Genomic DNA, 14,735 nt, shown 5'->3' with positions numbered 1-14,735 from the left:
TCAGTATGGAGAATTTTACTTCTAATGTATGTTAAATAGCTTTGTACTAGCATGATGTCTTTAATGTCTTTATTTGTGAAGATAAGGCTCAGTCCTGGAGAACTTTCACTACTTAAAAAAGCCAACAGTCTGCTAAAGGAAATGTGTCCTGTGCTATTCTGTTTGACTGTGTTTTCCCTTTTGTTCTGAGCTCAATTGTGAAACAAGGGTGGGAGGCTGAAATCTCACCAGCTGCAATTTGTCTCCACTTTTCTGTGAACATAAAAGAAACTACACAGCGTTTCAGCACTGGTCCGTGTGAGGTTCAAGAGTATTTTGAGAGCTCTCAAAGACTGACTAAGAAGACAGATTGCTCAGAGATTCCTGCCGTTCCTTTGGACAGCTTTCCTGGATTAACAGGGGATCTCTGAAAAGCTGTGATCTAGGAATGCAAGTGAAGATATAAAACCATTCTGTTTTGATAGAATTAATCTGCTTTTAACTTCCTAATTACTGCTCTCTCAAATAATAGTTGAATAGTGTAAGAGCACAAAATTTCTAATATGAGGAATGCTGGTCATAAAGGAGAAACTAATATATAAATGTAGTGAAGAAAGTGACTTCCAAAGGAATAAGAGCATCTGACTTGTTTGAAGATGCTTGCTTTGTTATTAATGCTATACCCTTTGTGATTCTGTTTTATATCTAAACCATACCAAAATAGAAGGTAGTTGTTTGTGGTTATGTTCACCTTCATTTCCACCAGGTTCATGTTGATAGGATGAAAGAAGCCTCTTGCTCCTTCAACCTCTTTGGTACATCTTGCAGCTGGTGAACCCCAATTTCCAGCTGTGGGACAGCTAAAGAGTGGCCAGGTCTGCAGAGAGCTACTGACACCACACAAGCTTCTGTCCTCTGCAACAAGTGTTTGCTAAAGCTGCTTTAATATTTAATCTCTTTGTGCATTGAGCCTGTATCTGTGTCGTAGGGAAAGCACCTTCTGTAATTCACATACACAAAGGAGCTGGTCAACACTGATGTTACTAAGTAACTCACAACAGCCTCACAATTCAGGGAAGGGAGATTTCTAAAGAGTTAGTTTTGATGTTTGAGAAATACCTGTATGTTCAATTATTCCTGTTCTCACTGTGACCAAAGATAAGCTTTGCCTGAATCTGACAAAACTGATTTTTGTACCACAAATGGGCTCCTGAGCCAAGTTGTCCTATTTTTTAGGAGTGTAATTTAATGCTGCTGAGTTGGACTGTGTGCTTTGGGCTTGTTTGTCTTGGTCTTTTGTCTTGCACCTTTGCTCTTGCAATACTTGATTTCCCTGCCACAGTGGTAAATGGTGAATTATTTCGAGAATGGCAATTTTGCAGTAACACCTGCTTGTCAGAATGTGTGGCTTCTCTGCTGCCAGCAGATGGATTCCATCCATGGTTTCATGCTCAGATTGCAGATCAAAGTATTTTGCATCACTTTTGCTAGGTTATTTTAGTAAAATATGGCAATTTGCTAAATGCACATATATATTTTATATATACATATAAAGTATTATTTTGGCTTCAGTAGAAGTCAAAAAATTCAGCCAGCACTTTAAGGTGGTTGTAGCATAAAGAGTGGTGTATACAATTCTCCAAATATTGAAATGACTGTACAAATATTCTGAAAGCAGAATACGTGTCTGGAAAATAAAGTTACCTGTAGTATTTATAAAGCTTTGTTTTAGTGTAAATAGACATTCATGCAATCTCTGAGAGCTTTTCCACCAGGACTGCCAATGTGACCGGATCTGGATGTTGGTGGGGAAACAGAAACTTTGGCTTCTCAGCTGCTCACGTATTTACATCCCGATTAGTTGATCTTTCCTTGTTGATTTGGTCAAAGCATGGGTCCAGTGTCTGCTAAAGGACCAGCTGCTTCATAAATCCTTCCACTAGGCAGGTACGGATTGGATACAAAGTTTTGTCCTGTGGCTAGCTGGAGGGCTGTTAATTTCATGACCTGAAGCATGAGGGGTTTGGTTTCCTTTCAGAATCCTATGGAAATAAAAATTTAAAAGAACTGTTCATGGGTTTAACTTGTTTCTCATGTCAAAGGAAGAGCCACCACCCCAGCAGCAGCATCATTGGCAGAAGCCAGTTTTTGTTGATCAGAAATGCCATTTCAGATGAGTTGTGCATGCAGAACCATCGGGTTGCCCTAGTTCTGTCGGTGTCATATGAATAACCACATCTGAACAGAATTAGTTCCCAAACTACCTCTGCTTTAGGTTTTTAACCATTTTTAGTAAGTAGGTTTTGCCTGCTGGTTGTTTGTGATACTTGAGTCTTACTGTACTGGGCTTCTGAACTCTTTGGCCCCAGAAGGTTAATCAAGTGCTCAAAATTCCAGGATCATGTTACATGCTGCTTTGACATTCAGTTCCTAACTGTCCAGCACAGGGAGCTAAAGCCCTGGGCTGCATCTCTTACACCACTGTTTTAAGAATGGTACCGTAGAGTTAATTTTACTGTAGTAGCTTTATTCTTAATACAAAAAATGACTTCTTAGACTTATATAGATCAGGAAATGATGGCAGATGAAGTGCCTGGACTAGGATGTAGGACAAACATACCATAATGCTCTTGTTCAGTCAGTAATTTTAGTAAGTGTGCTTTCCAACTAGTACATTATCCTAAGGCGTCCTGTCCTGCTGTGTTCTCAGAGTGTAGTCCATCTCTGTCGGATAGGAAGGCTCTGTGCTGACGGGCTGGGAAGGGTCAGGCTGTCTGCCCAGCAGAGGTTGCTCAGGCTAGCAGCACCCTGCTCTGATGGGGGCGGGTGTGCTTCATAGGTCCTTGAGGATGATAAACTGATGATTATGATTAATACTAGCATTGGCCCCTTACGATGAAACGACTAAGCCTTTCCTGCAGCATTACAGCTATGACCTCTCTGGAAAAGGGAAGAACAGGCCCCAATATTTGGTGGGGTCTAACATATTTCACTGGCACTTCCGTGCCTGAACTGGGGAAGGAGGAGCCCTTGACCTGCAAGCATGACAGGGCGAGAAGAGCTCCCTTCACTTGTCCCTGCTTAATAGACTTGATGAGAATTCCTGGAGCAGAGAGAAGTACTGGAGTGAGGAGGAGGAGGGAGAAATGCATTAAACTTCCCACTTCAGAAAGGAACAGTTGGAAAGGTTCAAGGGCAAATGATTTTCTACATGGCCTTTGCTCCAACACCTTGGGTGTGCTGAACAATGCTGTGTAAAATGCTACAGTCAAGATGCTCCTGGAGCTGAAGATCCTAGGAGGCATTTTGAGTTCTGACATTTTCACTTTTTAACTGTGTTGTTGCAGGCATAATCCAGAATTTTTGCTGTTTATTATTTTAACAAGAACAGTGCTAATAAACTACCCTCTTGCTAGCTTTTGCCTGAGAAATGCACATAAAACTGTGGTAAAGATTAAAATTTAAGGCCAGGAAAAATGCATTCCACAGGGGTCACTCGTAAAAGACCTTATGAAAATAGTGTTCAGACAACAGAGATTTTTATAAATCAAAACTGAACTGCTTTTGAAGGTTCTCTGCCCAGGAGATAACTTTTAATTTTTACTAATAATGATTTACATCAGATGATGAAAAATGTGGTTCCACGCTCCATTGCATCTCATTTGTTTCCTAACTATGAACAAAAATAAATTAACAAAAATCTCCATGTGCCTGTTTTTCCTAGCAGAAAAAATGCTGGCTTTATGCTTTTAAAAGGAAAAAGCCTCTGATTGACTTAAACTAAGTGCCCAGTGTTTGTAGTGGCTACTTTCCAATGCTGAGTGTGAAGATAATTCGGCCCAGGAAGCGGTCACTGTTAACGTTGTTGATAATACCTTTCCCATTCAGACTGCACTGAATAGGGACCATGTAATTCTTCTTCACATCTGTAAAGTGCATGGCCACCAGTGGGGATGTATAGTTGACCTGAAAAGAAGGGAGATTCAAGTGTAACTTTTAAGGGAGTGCAAAAGCAGGCAGTGCTTTCTTGTTCAGTAAAAATAATTAGTAGTTGGTTCACGGTTCCCAGGCATCTGAGTGCATTTGCCTGATGTCCGTCATGGTTCCTGGGGATGCTGAAGCTGTGTCTCAAAGGGACAGGATCATGGCAAGAGTTTTGCACTGTACCATGTCTCTTGGGTTGATTAGCCAGGACAAGCAACACTGCATAATGGGACTCTCAAATACTTTCTGCTGTTCTAAAACCTGACCTATAGCTTGTAATAAGAAATCTGTGGTGTCCCTTGGATCTGCGTGCTCAGAGGACATGCAGACCTGGCATCTGGGGCGATTACTCATCCTCAGCCAGCAGCAGCATGACAATAGGAGTCCGGTGCCTGCCTCATCTTCCATTTCAGCTTTTGTTGTGAAAGTGCGTTACCTCCTAATGCTGTACAGCCCAGCACAGACCAAAGCAGTGCTGGCCAGCATGTCCAGAAATAGCCACCAATGTAGGACTGCTCTGTTTTGAGCCACCCAGCCTGAAGCGGCTTTGTCATAGCTTTGACAGAAGCCCCATCCTTTTCCTCTTGTGCCACCTAACCCCTGACTTCCATAACACCCTGGGAAAATGCTGGTGTTCAGACCTTTTCCTGGGAGTTAGCAAAGCCACTCTTAGTCTCCAGATGATAAATGTAACCATTTCCATTGCTGGCAAAAGGGAACCGGAGTCCCCAAGGATTTCCCGCAGTTTGTCAGAGACAGAAATAGAGTGCTGTAATCCCAGTGCCCATGGCCTCTCTCCTGCCTGCATCTGCCCAAAATAGCCAGAAAGCACATCTGTAGTCTGTGCAGCAGCTCCTGGCTTCTCCTTCCCAAGGAGACCTAACAAAGATGCCAGAGTCCTTACTTACGTGCGTGAGCTTGCCGTAGTAGGGATAATACATGAGGTCAAATGTCCCATTTCCAGGGTAGAAGTCGACTGATCTGAGATTGCTCTCGTTGCCTTTCTGTGATTGCAAAAAAAGGTACACACATAGGACATGGAGAAAATACAGCTCCCTTCAGGGGAAGGTGAAGGAGCTTTAATACAGATATCTCTTGCAAATCCATGTCAGGGCTCAGCTGCGCCTGCCTGCCTGCACGCAGTGTGTTTTGCTGGGAGAGCCAGCTGCTGCTGCACTGAGCCAGAAAATAACACTGCTATGAAGGCACAGGCAAGGGTTGCAGAATCTGCTGCTGTCGATCCCTCCCTGTGGCTGCCATCTGCTTTATTGTTTTCTAAGGGTATGATCCAGCTGCTGACGGGGCAGTGGGAGCCCTTCCTTCACCCCACTGCTTTTGGCTTGCAGGGTGCTCCCCAGGACCAAGTGTCCTGCAGAGCTCACAGGGATGGATGTGAGCAGCCCCTGCCCCTTGCCCCCCAGCTGCAGGCTCTAGCGGGCACCCCCGCACCCAGCCCTGCCCGCGGGGGCTGAGCAGAGCGCTGCGCTGAGGCTGGCGGGAGCCGGCAGCGCTTGGAGGATGAGGGGCAGGGCGGGAAGCAGGAGACTGGTGGCCTCTGTCCTCAGCGGACTGATCCCTGCTTGCACCCAGAGGCATCAGCAGCGCTGGGTCTGTGAGTGTTTGGGGCTAAAACAAAGACAGATATCAGTGGGGTCCATCAGAGGGAGAGACTTGGCCTTCACACCACACTGCCGAGCACAAACAAAAGCAGTACCTGCACTTTGCAGTCTACGCTCACGGGGACCCCAGCACCAGGGCGATAGCCTATGATCTGCGAAAACAAAAGACATCCATGCTAGTATGAAAGGCGGTGCCAAGCACGTGCTGCCTCCCTTCTCAAGGGCTTAAGCTCTTCTATACGCCATCATGTTGCTCAGGACAGGAGTTCCATGCCCCTAGAAGCAGGGTCTGCTACCACATGCAATGCAACTTGCCCGGGCCTGAGAGCAGAGGCAGACCAGAGCATCTAGAAAGCCCAGACTCCCTGGAGCAACACAGCCACTTCCCTGCACATCCCCCCAACATTTATTTTTGCAGCAGCATGCACCGAGCCACCATGCTGTTAGAAGATTTCAGATAAACTTGATTCTACGAAAATTCCCATTATAAAGAGACTGGGGTCTGAGGTGTAGCCCTAAAGCTCAGTTCTGCCCACACAGGGGCCTGGCACAGGACCCTCCAAGCACTCAGGCCTCAGCAATCAAATTGAGCAAGTGTTGTAGTGTTTCTGTTTTATGTTTTCTAGTGGGTATGAGCCAGCAGGCTTTGGGATTCTAGTTCCCTTTTTCCCTGGGCCTGAGAAGTGAAGGAGTTTCAGTCCCTGCCCTGCGTGGTCTTCATGACACTGGGATGTACTGAAAGAAGGAATTAAGATGACTGGCTTTCTCTGTACCCGATTCATCTTCAGCAGGATGCAGGGCTGGCCTTTAGAGTAGCCAAACGTTGGGTCCTCAATGCCAGAGCAGTTCTGCAGTAGTGAGCGCTTGAACTGGCAGGCTTTCTTCTCCTCACTTTCATTGCCCCCTTGGATGAAGTACCGTCCTGAGATGCACTCAATATTCTTCTCCTCTTGAACTTTGTCATCATAAGCTGGTGGGGACCAAGAGACTTGTTAACGTTTCTCAAGACCTGCACAGATCCACACTCTCAGAGTACATCCGTGTGTCAAGGGGGTTAGAAAGTCCCACTGGAAAGGCAAGACTCCCTCCCACAGAAGTTTCCATGACCACCTTATGAGCCTCCCTTTCTAGATGGGGATCTCCCTTTCTAGATGGAGATGCCGAGACCTGATCTGCACCCCAGGAGGAGACCCCTGCACTGTGTGCATGGATGCAAACAACTTGCCATCATGACTTCTGGGGTGCCGAGGAGCTTACCTGCTAGGAAGTGGTGCATGCTGTCCACGTAGGGTTGCCATGTGCTGGGCTGAGAGACGTTGAAGGCAATGGTGAACCCATTCAAGTAGGGTCTGATCATTACTCCTGGAGAAGGAAATAGAGCAGACATGGGTGGACTGGCCACAGGCTTGGGACATGTGTTGTAGGAGCTGTTTGCACTGTGACTGGGCTTGGAGCTGGGCACAGGCACAAGAGCAGTAGAACCAGCTCACAAATAAACTCTTTCCTCAACCCGCTGATTTCTCACCTCCATTTCACACCCAGAGAACACCATGCACATCAAAATATCCCAGGAAACATGGGAGACCTGGAGGGTCTCAGCAACACTGCAGGGAAGAGAGGGGCTTGGGGCTGCACATGGAAGCTGAGCGGTTCCCCATGCTCCCAGCCGTGCAGGCAGCTCTGGCCGGGAACAGGGTGAGGTGGTGGTATGTTCCCCACCAGCGTGAAAATACAGAGAAAATGCTGCTTCTGTCATAGGGAAAGGAGGTTTTGAATGTTATCTCACCAGGACCCCCACAAATAATAATGCATAAAAGCTACTCTTAATTTATATTTTATTTTGAAGATACAGAGTATAAAGGAGCAGCAACTGAAATGAATGGGCATCACCTATGAAATGCCTAAACTCACTCGTTTACCTTGAGAATAATTAGCCTAATATTTAGCATAACTAGTATAACAATTAGTACAATTAGAATGAATGCTTCACATGGAGCTATTTAAGATGCCTGATCCTCTGCAAAGAACCTGCAGCCCTGTCAGTGCCCCGAGGTGAGTTCTAACACCTTGTGTAATGGAGGGCTGGTTGAGCTCCAGCTCCAGCAGGGCTTCACCCCGGGTCCCTGCCACGCCGTTTCGGTAGCCCTTTGCTGGGCAGGTGCCAGCAGGGGTGCCCAAGGCCGGGCTGGCTGGGGTACATACCTGGTGGGGACACGCGGTCCCGGTACCTAGGTGTGTAGGGGCTCAGCGTGAGCAGCATCACGTACAAGCAAAAGGCAAACATTCCTGCCAAGCACGTGTAGAAAATGAAGTAAAACAGGAAGATCAAGCCTGCAAAAGAGAGAGGGGGTGTTGCTGTCATCGCAACCAGGGCATGGTTTCCTCCGCAGCTCTGAGTCCGTCATGGAGTTGGGAGCTCGCAGCCCCCCTCTGCACACAGACCCTGACTCTGTTGGGTGCAGGACTCCCAGCCAGACACCCTCCCTGCCCAGCCCCAGGGCCGGGCAGCTGCTGTTTTGCTCTGTACCCATTTTGCTGCATGGCCCTGTTACTGATTGTCATTGATTTGTTATTGATTTAAGTTGATTTGGGGGTTTATAATAAAAATGATCTTAATTAAATAGCCAAATAGAATTTTATAAGCATATTAGTTTTATAAAACCTGGAGAACAATTGTACATCGTTTTAAGTAACTGTGGAACACTGTGTAACCATGTAACCAGCTATGCTTCGATGAGCTCACCTGTAAAGTCTCAGACCAAGACCACACTGGGCCACATAGTTCAATAATTATTAATCCTGAAATAATACTTTATTGGTTTGCATGTCAAAAGGTAAGATTAATAGAAATTAGAGAAAATGAACTGTAACAACCTGACTATGTCTGCCAAGTTATGAAGAAACTAGGTAAAAGGTCATACCAACAGGGGGAGATGGCGGCCACTGACCCATGGACCCCCGACTCTTATTACACCCCAGACTCGTTTCAGGACTCCAGTGCACATAACCGGGAAGAGGCTGGATATTAAAGTGATTTACAGGAATTAGCATGTTTATGTATGAGCACTTGATTAATATGTATTATTGTATCCTATATAATCAGCATGTTACATGAGTTACGTGAGACGATTCCCCTACTCACCCAGCGCTGCTAATAAAGGAGTGTCTGCTTATCTACATCACATTGGTGTTGATAAGTTCTCAGTACTGTTTTTGGTAACAGCCCTTCCCAGAGCTGGGTCAGGACCAGATCCACGTGTCCACCTGCCTCCTCTCTCTCCGACAGACAGACCTGACCTTGGCTCTTGCCCTTCCCACCCCCTCTAGGCATGGCAAGAGCACCCAGTGGCTTCAGCACATACGAATTCCCGCTGGGGGATGTGGGGTGATGCTCCTGCCCTGGGTCCCGTCGCCTGCGTGGCAGGGACCCCAGCGCTGGGACTGTAGCGAGATGGGGGCTCGGCATCGCTGGGGGCTGTGGCACCGCTGGCTGTTTCATAGCCCTGACGTCCAGGGAATGGGTTTGTTTTTCCTCCGGACCAGGCTGATGGCTGAGGATGTCTCAAGAGGCCACAGCCTATGAAAAAAACCCAGCAACTCAGAAAGCAAAGTGAAGCCCTAACCCAAACATTTCCCAGGAGAAACGTGCCGGCATCTCGGAGGGAGCCCTGGGAACGCAGATGTGTGCTCCTGCCGTGCTTCTGTCAGGGCCATGATGCTGGGAACCACTGTGGGTCCCTGTCCTGCTGCGGGTCGAGCTGGGGCGGATGGGACTATCACTGCTGCCGATGGCACAGCGGGGACAATGTCCAGCCCTGTCACAAGGCTGCTGGGACAGTGCCTCTGCACCAGCCTGGCGGGGCTGGAGCTGCTGCTGGGGTGCTGAGTCGGTGCATGTTGGGACACGGTGCTGCTACCATTCCTGTTCTTATGTTTCCTGCAGCACAGCAGGAAGCGTTGTCACCAGCAGAGCAGGGGGGTGCAGCCTTTCCCAAGGGCTGGGGCCTCCAGTGCTGACCCTGTGGCCAGCTGGCTCCCTGTATTTTGGCAGTATGAGACCCCTGACCCCCCTGTCCCTGGGGACCACCTTCAGGGCCAGCATGGAGGAGCAGCCCCAGGCTGGATGAACTCCCTCCTCCTCACCTGTGAGATGAGAGCAGGAGAGTTCAGCTCCATTCACCTCTAAATGCTCTAATTTTAGGAAAAAAAAAAATTTTCACAGTAGCTTCGCTGCCTCTTTCCTGTCCCCCTGTAGGACATGTGAGCACACACGTGTGCAGCCAAGTGTGTGTATGTCCTTAGGGCAGCGGGGCTGTGTAACACACCAGGATGCTCCCAGGGCACAGGAGAACACTGCACCCTCTCCGAGGCTGTATATAAATAACTTCCAGCAGTAGCCACCCAGGGCCACATCCACACCAGCCTGAGCAAGTCCTCTCACAGGGCTTTTCTCAGCACCTAGCAGAGCCTCCAGAACCCCAAACCCACGTTGCTAAGGACTGTCACCCCCATACTGCTCCTGCACCTTCCCATCCAGCAAAAGAGCAGCAAACCTGGGCTGCTTCCATGGCTGGCAAAGGGCACAGAGAGGCAAATGCAGATTTCAAGGCCTGCCCCAGACTCGTGCTTGAGGGTTTTCAGACTCCTCCAGTGCTCATGGGCAGTTTGCTTTGTTTCTCCTGCCTGTCCCCACAGGCTTTGCAGGAGACCCAGAGCACTTGGTGGGGTCACAGGCAGGCTGTGGGGCTTGTGAGCATGTTGCCAGTGCCAGCTGCTGAGGACTGCAAACACTGAGGAGCAGCCGCTGAGAATCTGTGGCCTTACACCAGTGAGGATGTGCACATGATGCTGCTCTAAGGTTGGGGACTTTCACTCCGCTGTGGTGTCTATGTGCTGTCAGGAGAACAGTGCTGCAAAGGCTCCACGGCATCATGTGTGCTGTGGCACCTTGGTCTTGGACTGAGCCTGAAGCAGTGCCCACCCCACAGCCACAGGCTGCACTTAACCACCCAGGGCATCTCCAGGCTCTGAAATAATTTTTGAAGGCCATGTGGATACAGATAAAACAGAGAGGGTGCTCAGAACCCTCACTGGCACGTCCCAGCCCACTGGCCCACTGTGGTAGCACACACAGGCTCTGCTGTGGGCACCATGTCATGCCCCGGGAAGCTGCGGCGTGAGTGATGACCAGCCCTTCCTGCCCCAGAGCCAGAGCACACGCAAGCAAAGTGGGCTGCTCGGCCCTGCAGTGTGCACCCTCCCCAAAACGCCTGCCCCACAACTCGGGCACTCTTCCCCCACCAACACTGACAACCCCACCTCCCCATGGGCTCCTGACTTACAGGAGCGGGGACACTGGTAACAGCAGAGGTGTGTGTCTGTGGCAGACCGACCTGCAACCCCCGTGCTTGCTTGGGCTCCTAATTTCTTCCCAGTACATGGTCTGGACAGCCCAAAATCTTTGCTTTCACATTCTCAGTAAACATTAACATCCAGACCAAGGGTAACTTTCCCAAGGTTTTCTGCTTGTCCTCCTTACTAGTCCTTTATTGCTCTGGTTAGAAACATCTATCCTGAAAACGTAGGCTAGGGGTGGTCAGTCCAAGCTATTACAGACATTCACAGGCAAGTGCATCCACCATGAAGCAAAAAAAGGCAATGATCCCTGAAAGCAGGACTCAAGCAAGGACCTACCCCAGCTCTTGGCTGTTCTCCCCAGGCATGTTCTCTCCTCTGGGTTCCACAGGAACATCTTCATCTCTCCAGCCAGGTCTGCCCAGGTTTTGCTCCCCATCTCTGCCTTGGTGTCGTCCTCCCCTCTGTCAGGATCCTGGACCTTCTCCTCATGCTTATTTTCCTGGAAAAGTTACAGAACACAACCCCCACACACAAGCTGAACATCTCATTGGCCAAAAATAAATGCAAAAGCACTTAATAGCTGGAAATGTTTCAAATTTCCATTTTCCCATCATCACTCTTGAGTTAAAGAGAGGCAGTTTTGGCTGTTCTGACTTGAGATTGCTTAGATCCCAGCATCCATTTTTCCATGACATGTACGTCACTGCCGTCACAGTGGGTACTGTCTCCTTGTCCTGGCATTTACAGAAACTCATCTTTTATCACCTGCATGAACATGACCAAAGAAAAACCTGTGAGCTGCAAGAACTGGGGTTGTTCCCACGCTTCTTCAATATCTCTGAGCTCAACGGCACGTTTTCTGTGCTACCACAGATGACAGCAGGCAACATTATTTAAAAGGTCATCTGGTTTGTTTTTCTTGGCATGCGAGCAAGTGTTTAGTCTTTGGAGAAATCCCTGTGTTGTTATTTTTTAATTACACTAAGTTCCAGGGAAAAGCATCTCTCCAGGTGGGGAGAGTTTGCTTTTTGCCTCAGTGGTGAAAACTCATTTTGTCTGGAGCTCGGGAACACAAATCTCTCTGTACCTGTGCCTGATCAAGAGCTGCTTGAGACAAGCTGCAGCAGCCACTCCTAATGCCCCTTGAACCTGGGCAGGCTCTACATCTCCAAAGGCAGACAGCAAGGTGGGAGAGGGTGCAGACCTTGCTTTGAGCTTGGGGCAGGGCTGAGCCAGGTGCCGCTGGGAGAAGGGGCGATGCTGAGATCTGGATGGGTTCATCACCTCCCTACACTTTAATGTAAATGCTGCTGCAGGACTCAGCCACTCCCGGCTGCGTCAGGGCCACGCGCGTGGGCCCCGGCCACGTCTCCCTGAGGCCGCCGTGCCCGCTGCAAGCACAGCATCACCGGCATGATCGGCCCATGTCTGTGCTGAGGGCCATGGAAACCCACTGGCCACGGGCACCTGTTGGAGCCAGGGCCAACAAACGAGAGATATTTACACCCCATGGGTTGTCCTGGGGGAGCCGGGAACCAACCGCCAGCTTGGCAGAAAGTCTGGCTTGAAAACACCATCGAACCAGGGGGGGATTAAACTCTGCTCAGACACAGAAATTCTGCAAAACAGCGAGAAGGGGGTTGAGTACCAACTCCAAAGCACAAATTCATGCCTTGGAGAGCCTGGGCCAGACCCAGGGGGGCTCTAAGCCATCATCATTGCACTGATTGCCCTGATCAGACCCAGTTAAAGCCCCAGTGGGGCTCTTCTGGGAGCTCGCCTGCGTCAGAGCGCTGCTGCCGGCAAAATGCCCGTGGCCGCCAGCATAGCGAAGGCAATGCTTGGCCTGGGTCCCAGACCCTGTCTGAAGTCCTTCCTGAGCCAGCTCCTGCGTGGCCACAGCCCTGTACCATTCAGGGCTGATGGAAGCAGAGGATTTTGGAGTGGGAAAGCAGCAGCCGCAGCTTGAGCCTTCAACAGGGACATGAGAGAGGAGGTGTGGGGCCTGCCAACTGCCAGGACACCCACACGGGGGCAAGTGATGGAAGAAGAGGAGGAGGAGGAGTTCTCCTTCCTCCCATTCTCCTCCTCATTAAATAAAAGACCGCAGCTGTTCTGGAAACATTTTCGCAGACTGCCAGAGCAGCAGGGACTGCTCGCAGGGACTCTGCACCGATGCTTAGTACTGCTTTGGGAAAAGCCCCTTGGATTTCACACCAGCTGCAGCTGGGAGGCAGTGAGGACAGTGCATGGACTGTATGCCGTATGTAGAGCCCTCACCCAGAAGCTGCTACCAATGCTTAGAGATGTGGGAAGACATGGGGACGGTCCCCCGTGGGCTCTCACCCGGGGAACCCCACAGCTCTGCCCTGCAGACGGCTTTTGCAAGGAGGGAAAAGTTTCCAGCTCTTTTGGCTCCGTGCTGCTTATCCAGCAGTTGATGAAGGGTCCTGTTCCACCTGCTGGGAGAGGCCATGGGGGTTCTGTGGCAGCATAGGAAGGCTGAGGGGGGCCCGGGTTCTCCCCGTGGGCAGGGAAGTCTCTGTGGGGCAGGCAGACAGGACAGGATTACCTCGCTGCCGGGTCCCTGCCAGAGGTCCTTGAGCTGGGGAGCTAGGTTAGGCCTGGAATGCAACCCATCACAGGTGTTTTATCTTTGTAGCCCAGGACTAGAGATGGTCTTGGAGCAGCCCCTTGCACCCAGCCAAGGGGCAGGAGGAGCAGCAAGAGCAGCAGAAGCCGGGGTAGGAGCGTACTGTGGCGGGGAGGGGGCACAACCACAGTGAGACCTGTTGGGACCCTGGATGGCCCCAGGCTGCTGCCTGCCGTGGCAGATGGGGTGACTCCAGGCGTCAAAGCAAAGCTGGGGTTCATCCCTCGTGGCATCACACTGTGCTGACGGTTGTGGGTGCCCTGAGGGAGATCAGGGGCTTTCCCCCATCCTCACGCCAGACCAGGTCAGCTCTCAACAGTGGGTCCTCCTGCTGAAAGCCAGGTGTGCAGAGGGTGTCCCATGCCCAGGTGTCCCCATCCCTCCTAGCCCCCCTGGCTGCCCAGAACCACCAACCAGACCCCCTGCTGCCCCTTCCCCTCCCCATGCAAAGTGTTTACACTTTGCCTAAGGGATGAAACAGCATTTCCTAAAGCAAAGCAGCTATATTTATCAGCCACGAAGCAGTTCCTTGGCAGCAGCCCCTGACTCATCTCTCGGAGGGTGGCCAGCAGACCCCAAAAGACTCACCGCCTTCCAGTGGGAGCTCCTGTGCTGGTCTTCCATGCCCCCAGCGCTGGCGTTCCCCTCCATCCCTGGGTGGCAAATGCAGAGAAACGTGAGCGTCAGCACCACAGGAGCCCCGGGCTGAGCCCAGCACCACCAGCCCCATCAGAGGTGCCACGTTGCCCCGGCTCTCCAGGACCCACAGGCACAGCTCCCCAACCCTGCAGCACCCCCAAAAAAGGCTGAGTGAGCATGGCTGCATCAAGACCTTTGCCTGTCTGCAGGGAACCACGCTGCTTCCCCTCCCTACCCTGCAGGACTTCAGTGTTCAGAAGTGGATCAAAAAATAACTTGCTTTCCTAAGAGGGGTGAGCTCAACGCAACAGGATCCCATCCCAAGCCCCCTGGCATCTGGTGCCCTTTGCAGCACCCTCGCAGCATCCTGCCCCGCGCCCAAGTTCTCATCAGTGCCAGGCAGCGCCCTACATGGGGAAGCCGGGCTCTCTGCCCCAGGGAGATCGTGTAACTGTTAATAAACATTAGCAAATTGCTAGGGCTTTTGGTGGCTGCATGTGTCT

General features: G+C 50.2%; 1 protein-coding gene across 1 annotated transcript; it reads right to left on the bottom strand.

The window, feature by feature from the left end:
- Positions 1–90: 90 nt before the first annotated feature.
- Positions 91–14,244, bottom strand: ATP1B4 (ATPase Na+/K+ transporting family member beta 4). The gene is made up of 8 exons (XM_074915642.1): positions 14,182–14,244; positions 11,277–11,439; positions 7,785–7,913; positions 6,840–6,944; positions 6,356–6,552; positions 5,678–5,734; positions 4,872–4,967; positions 91–3,945 (listed from the first exon to the last, which is right to left on the bottom strand). The coding sequence occupies exons 1-8, from the start codon at positions 14,242–14,244 to the stop codon at positions 3,784–3,786; spliced, it is 972 nt and encodes a 323-aa protein (XP_074771743.1). The 3' UTR covers positions 91–3,783.
- Positions 14,245–14,735: the final 491 nt, after the last annotated feature.

This window comes from Athene noctua, chromosome 11 (genome assembly GCF_965140245.1).
Source record: "Athene noctua chromosome 11, bAthNoc1.hap1.1, whole genome shotgun sequence".
Lineage (NCBI taxonomy): Eukaryota > Metazoa > Chordata > Aves > Strigiformes > Strigidae > Athene > Athene noctua.
The sequence above is the reverse complement of the archived record's forward strand: the minus strand, read 5'-3'. Positions and strand labels throughout refer to the sequence as shown.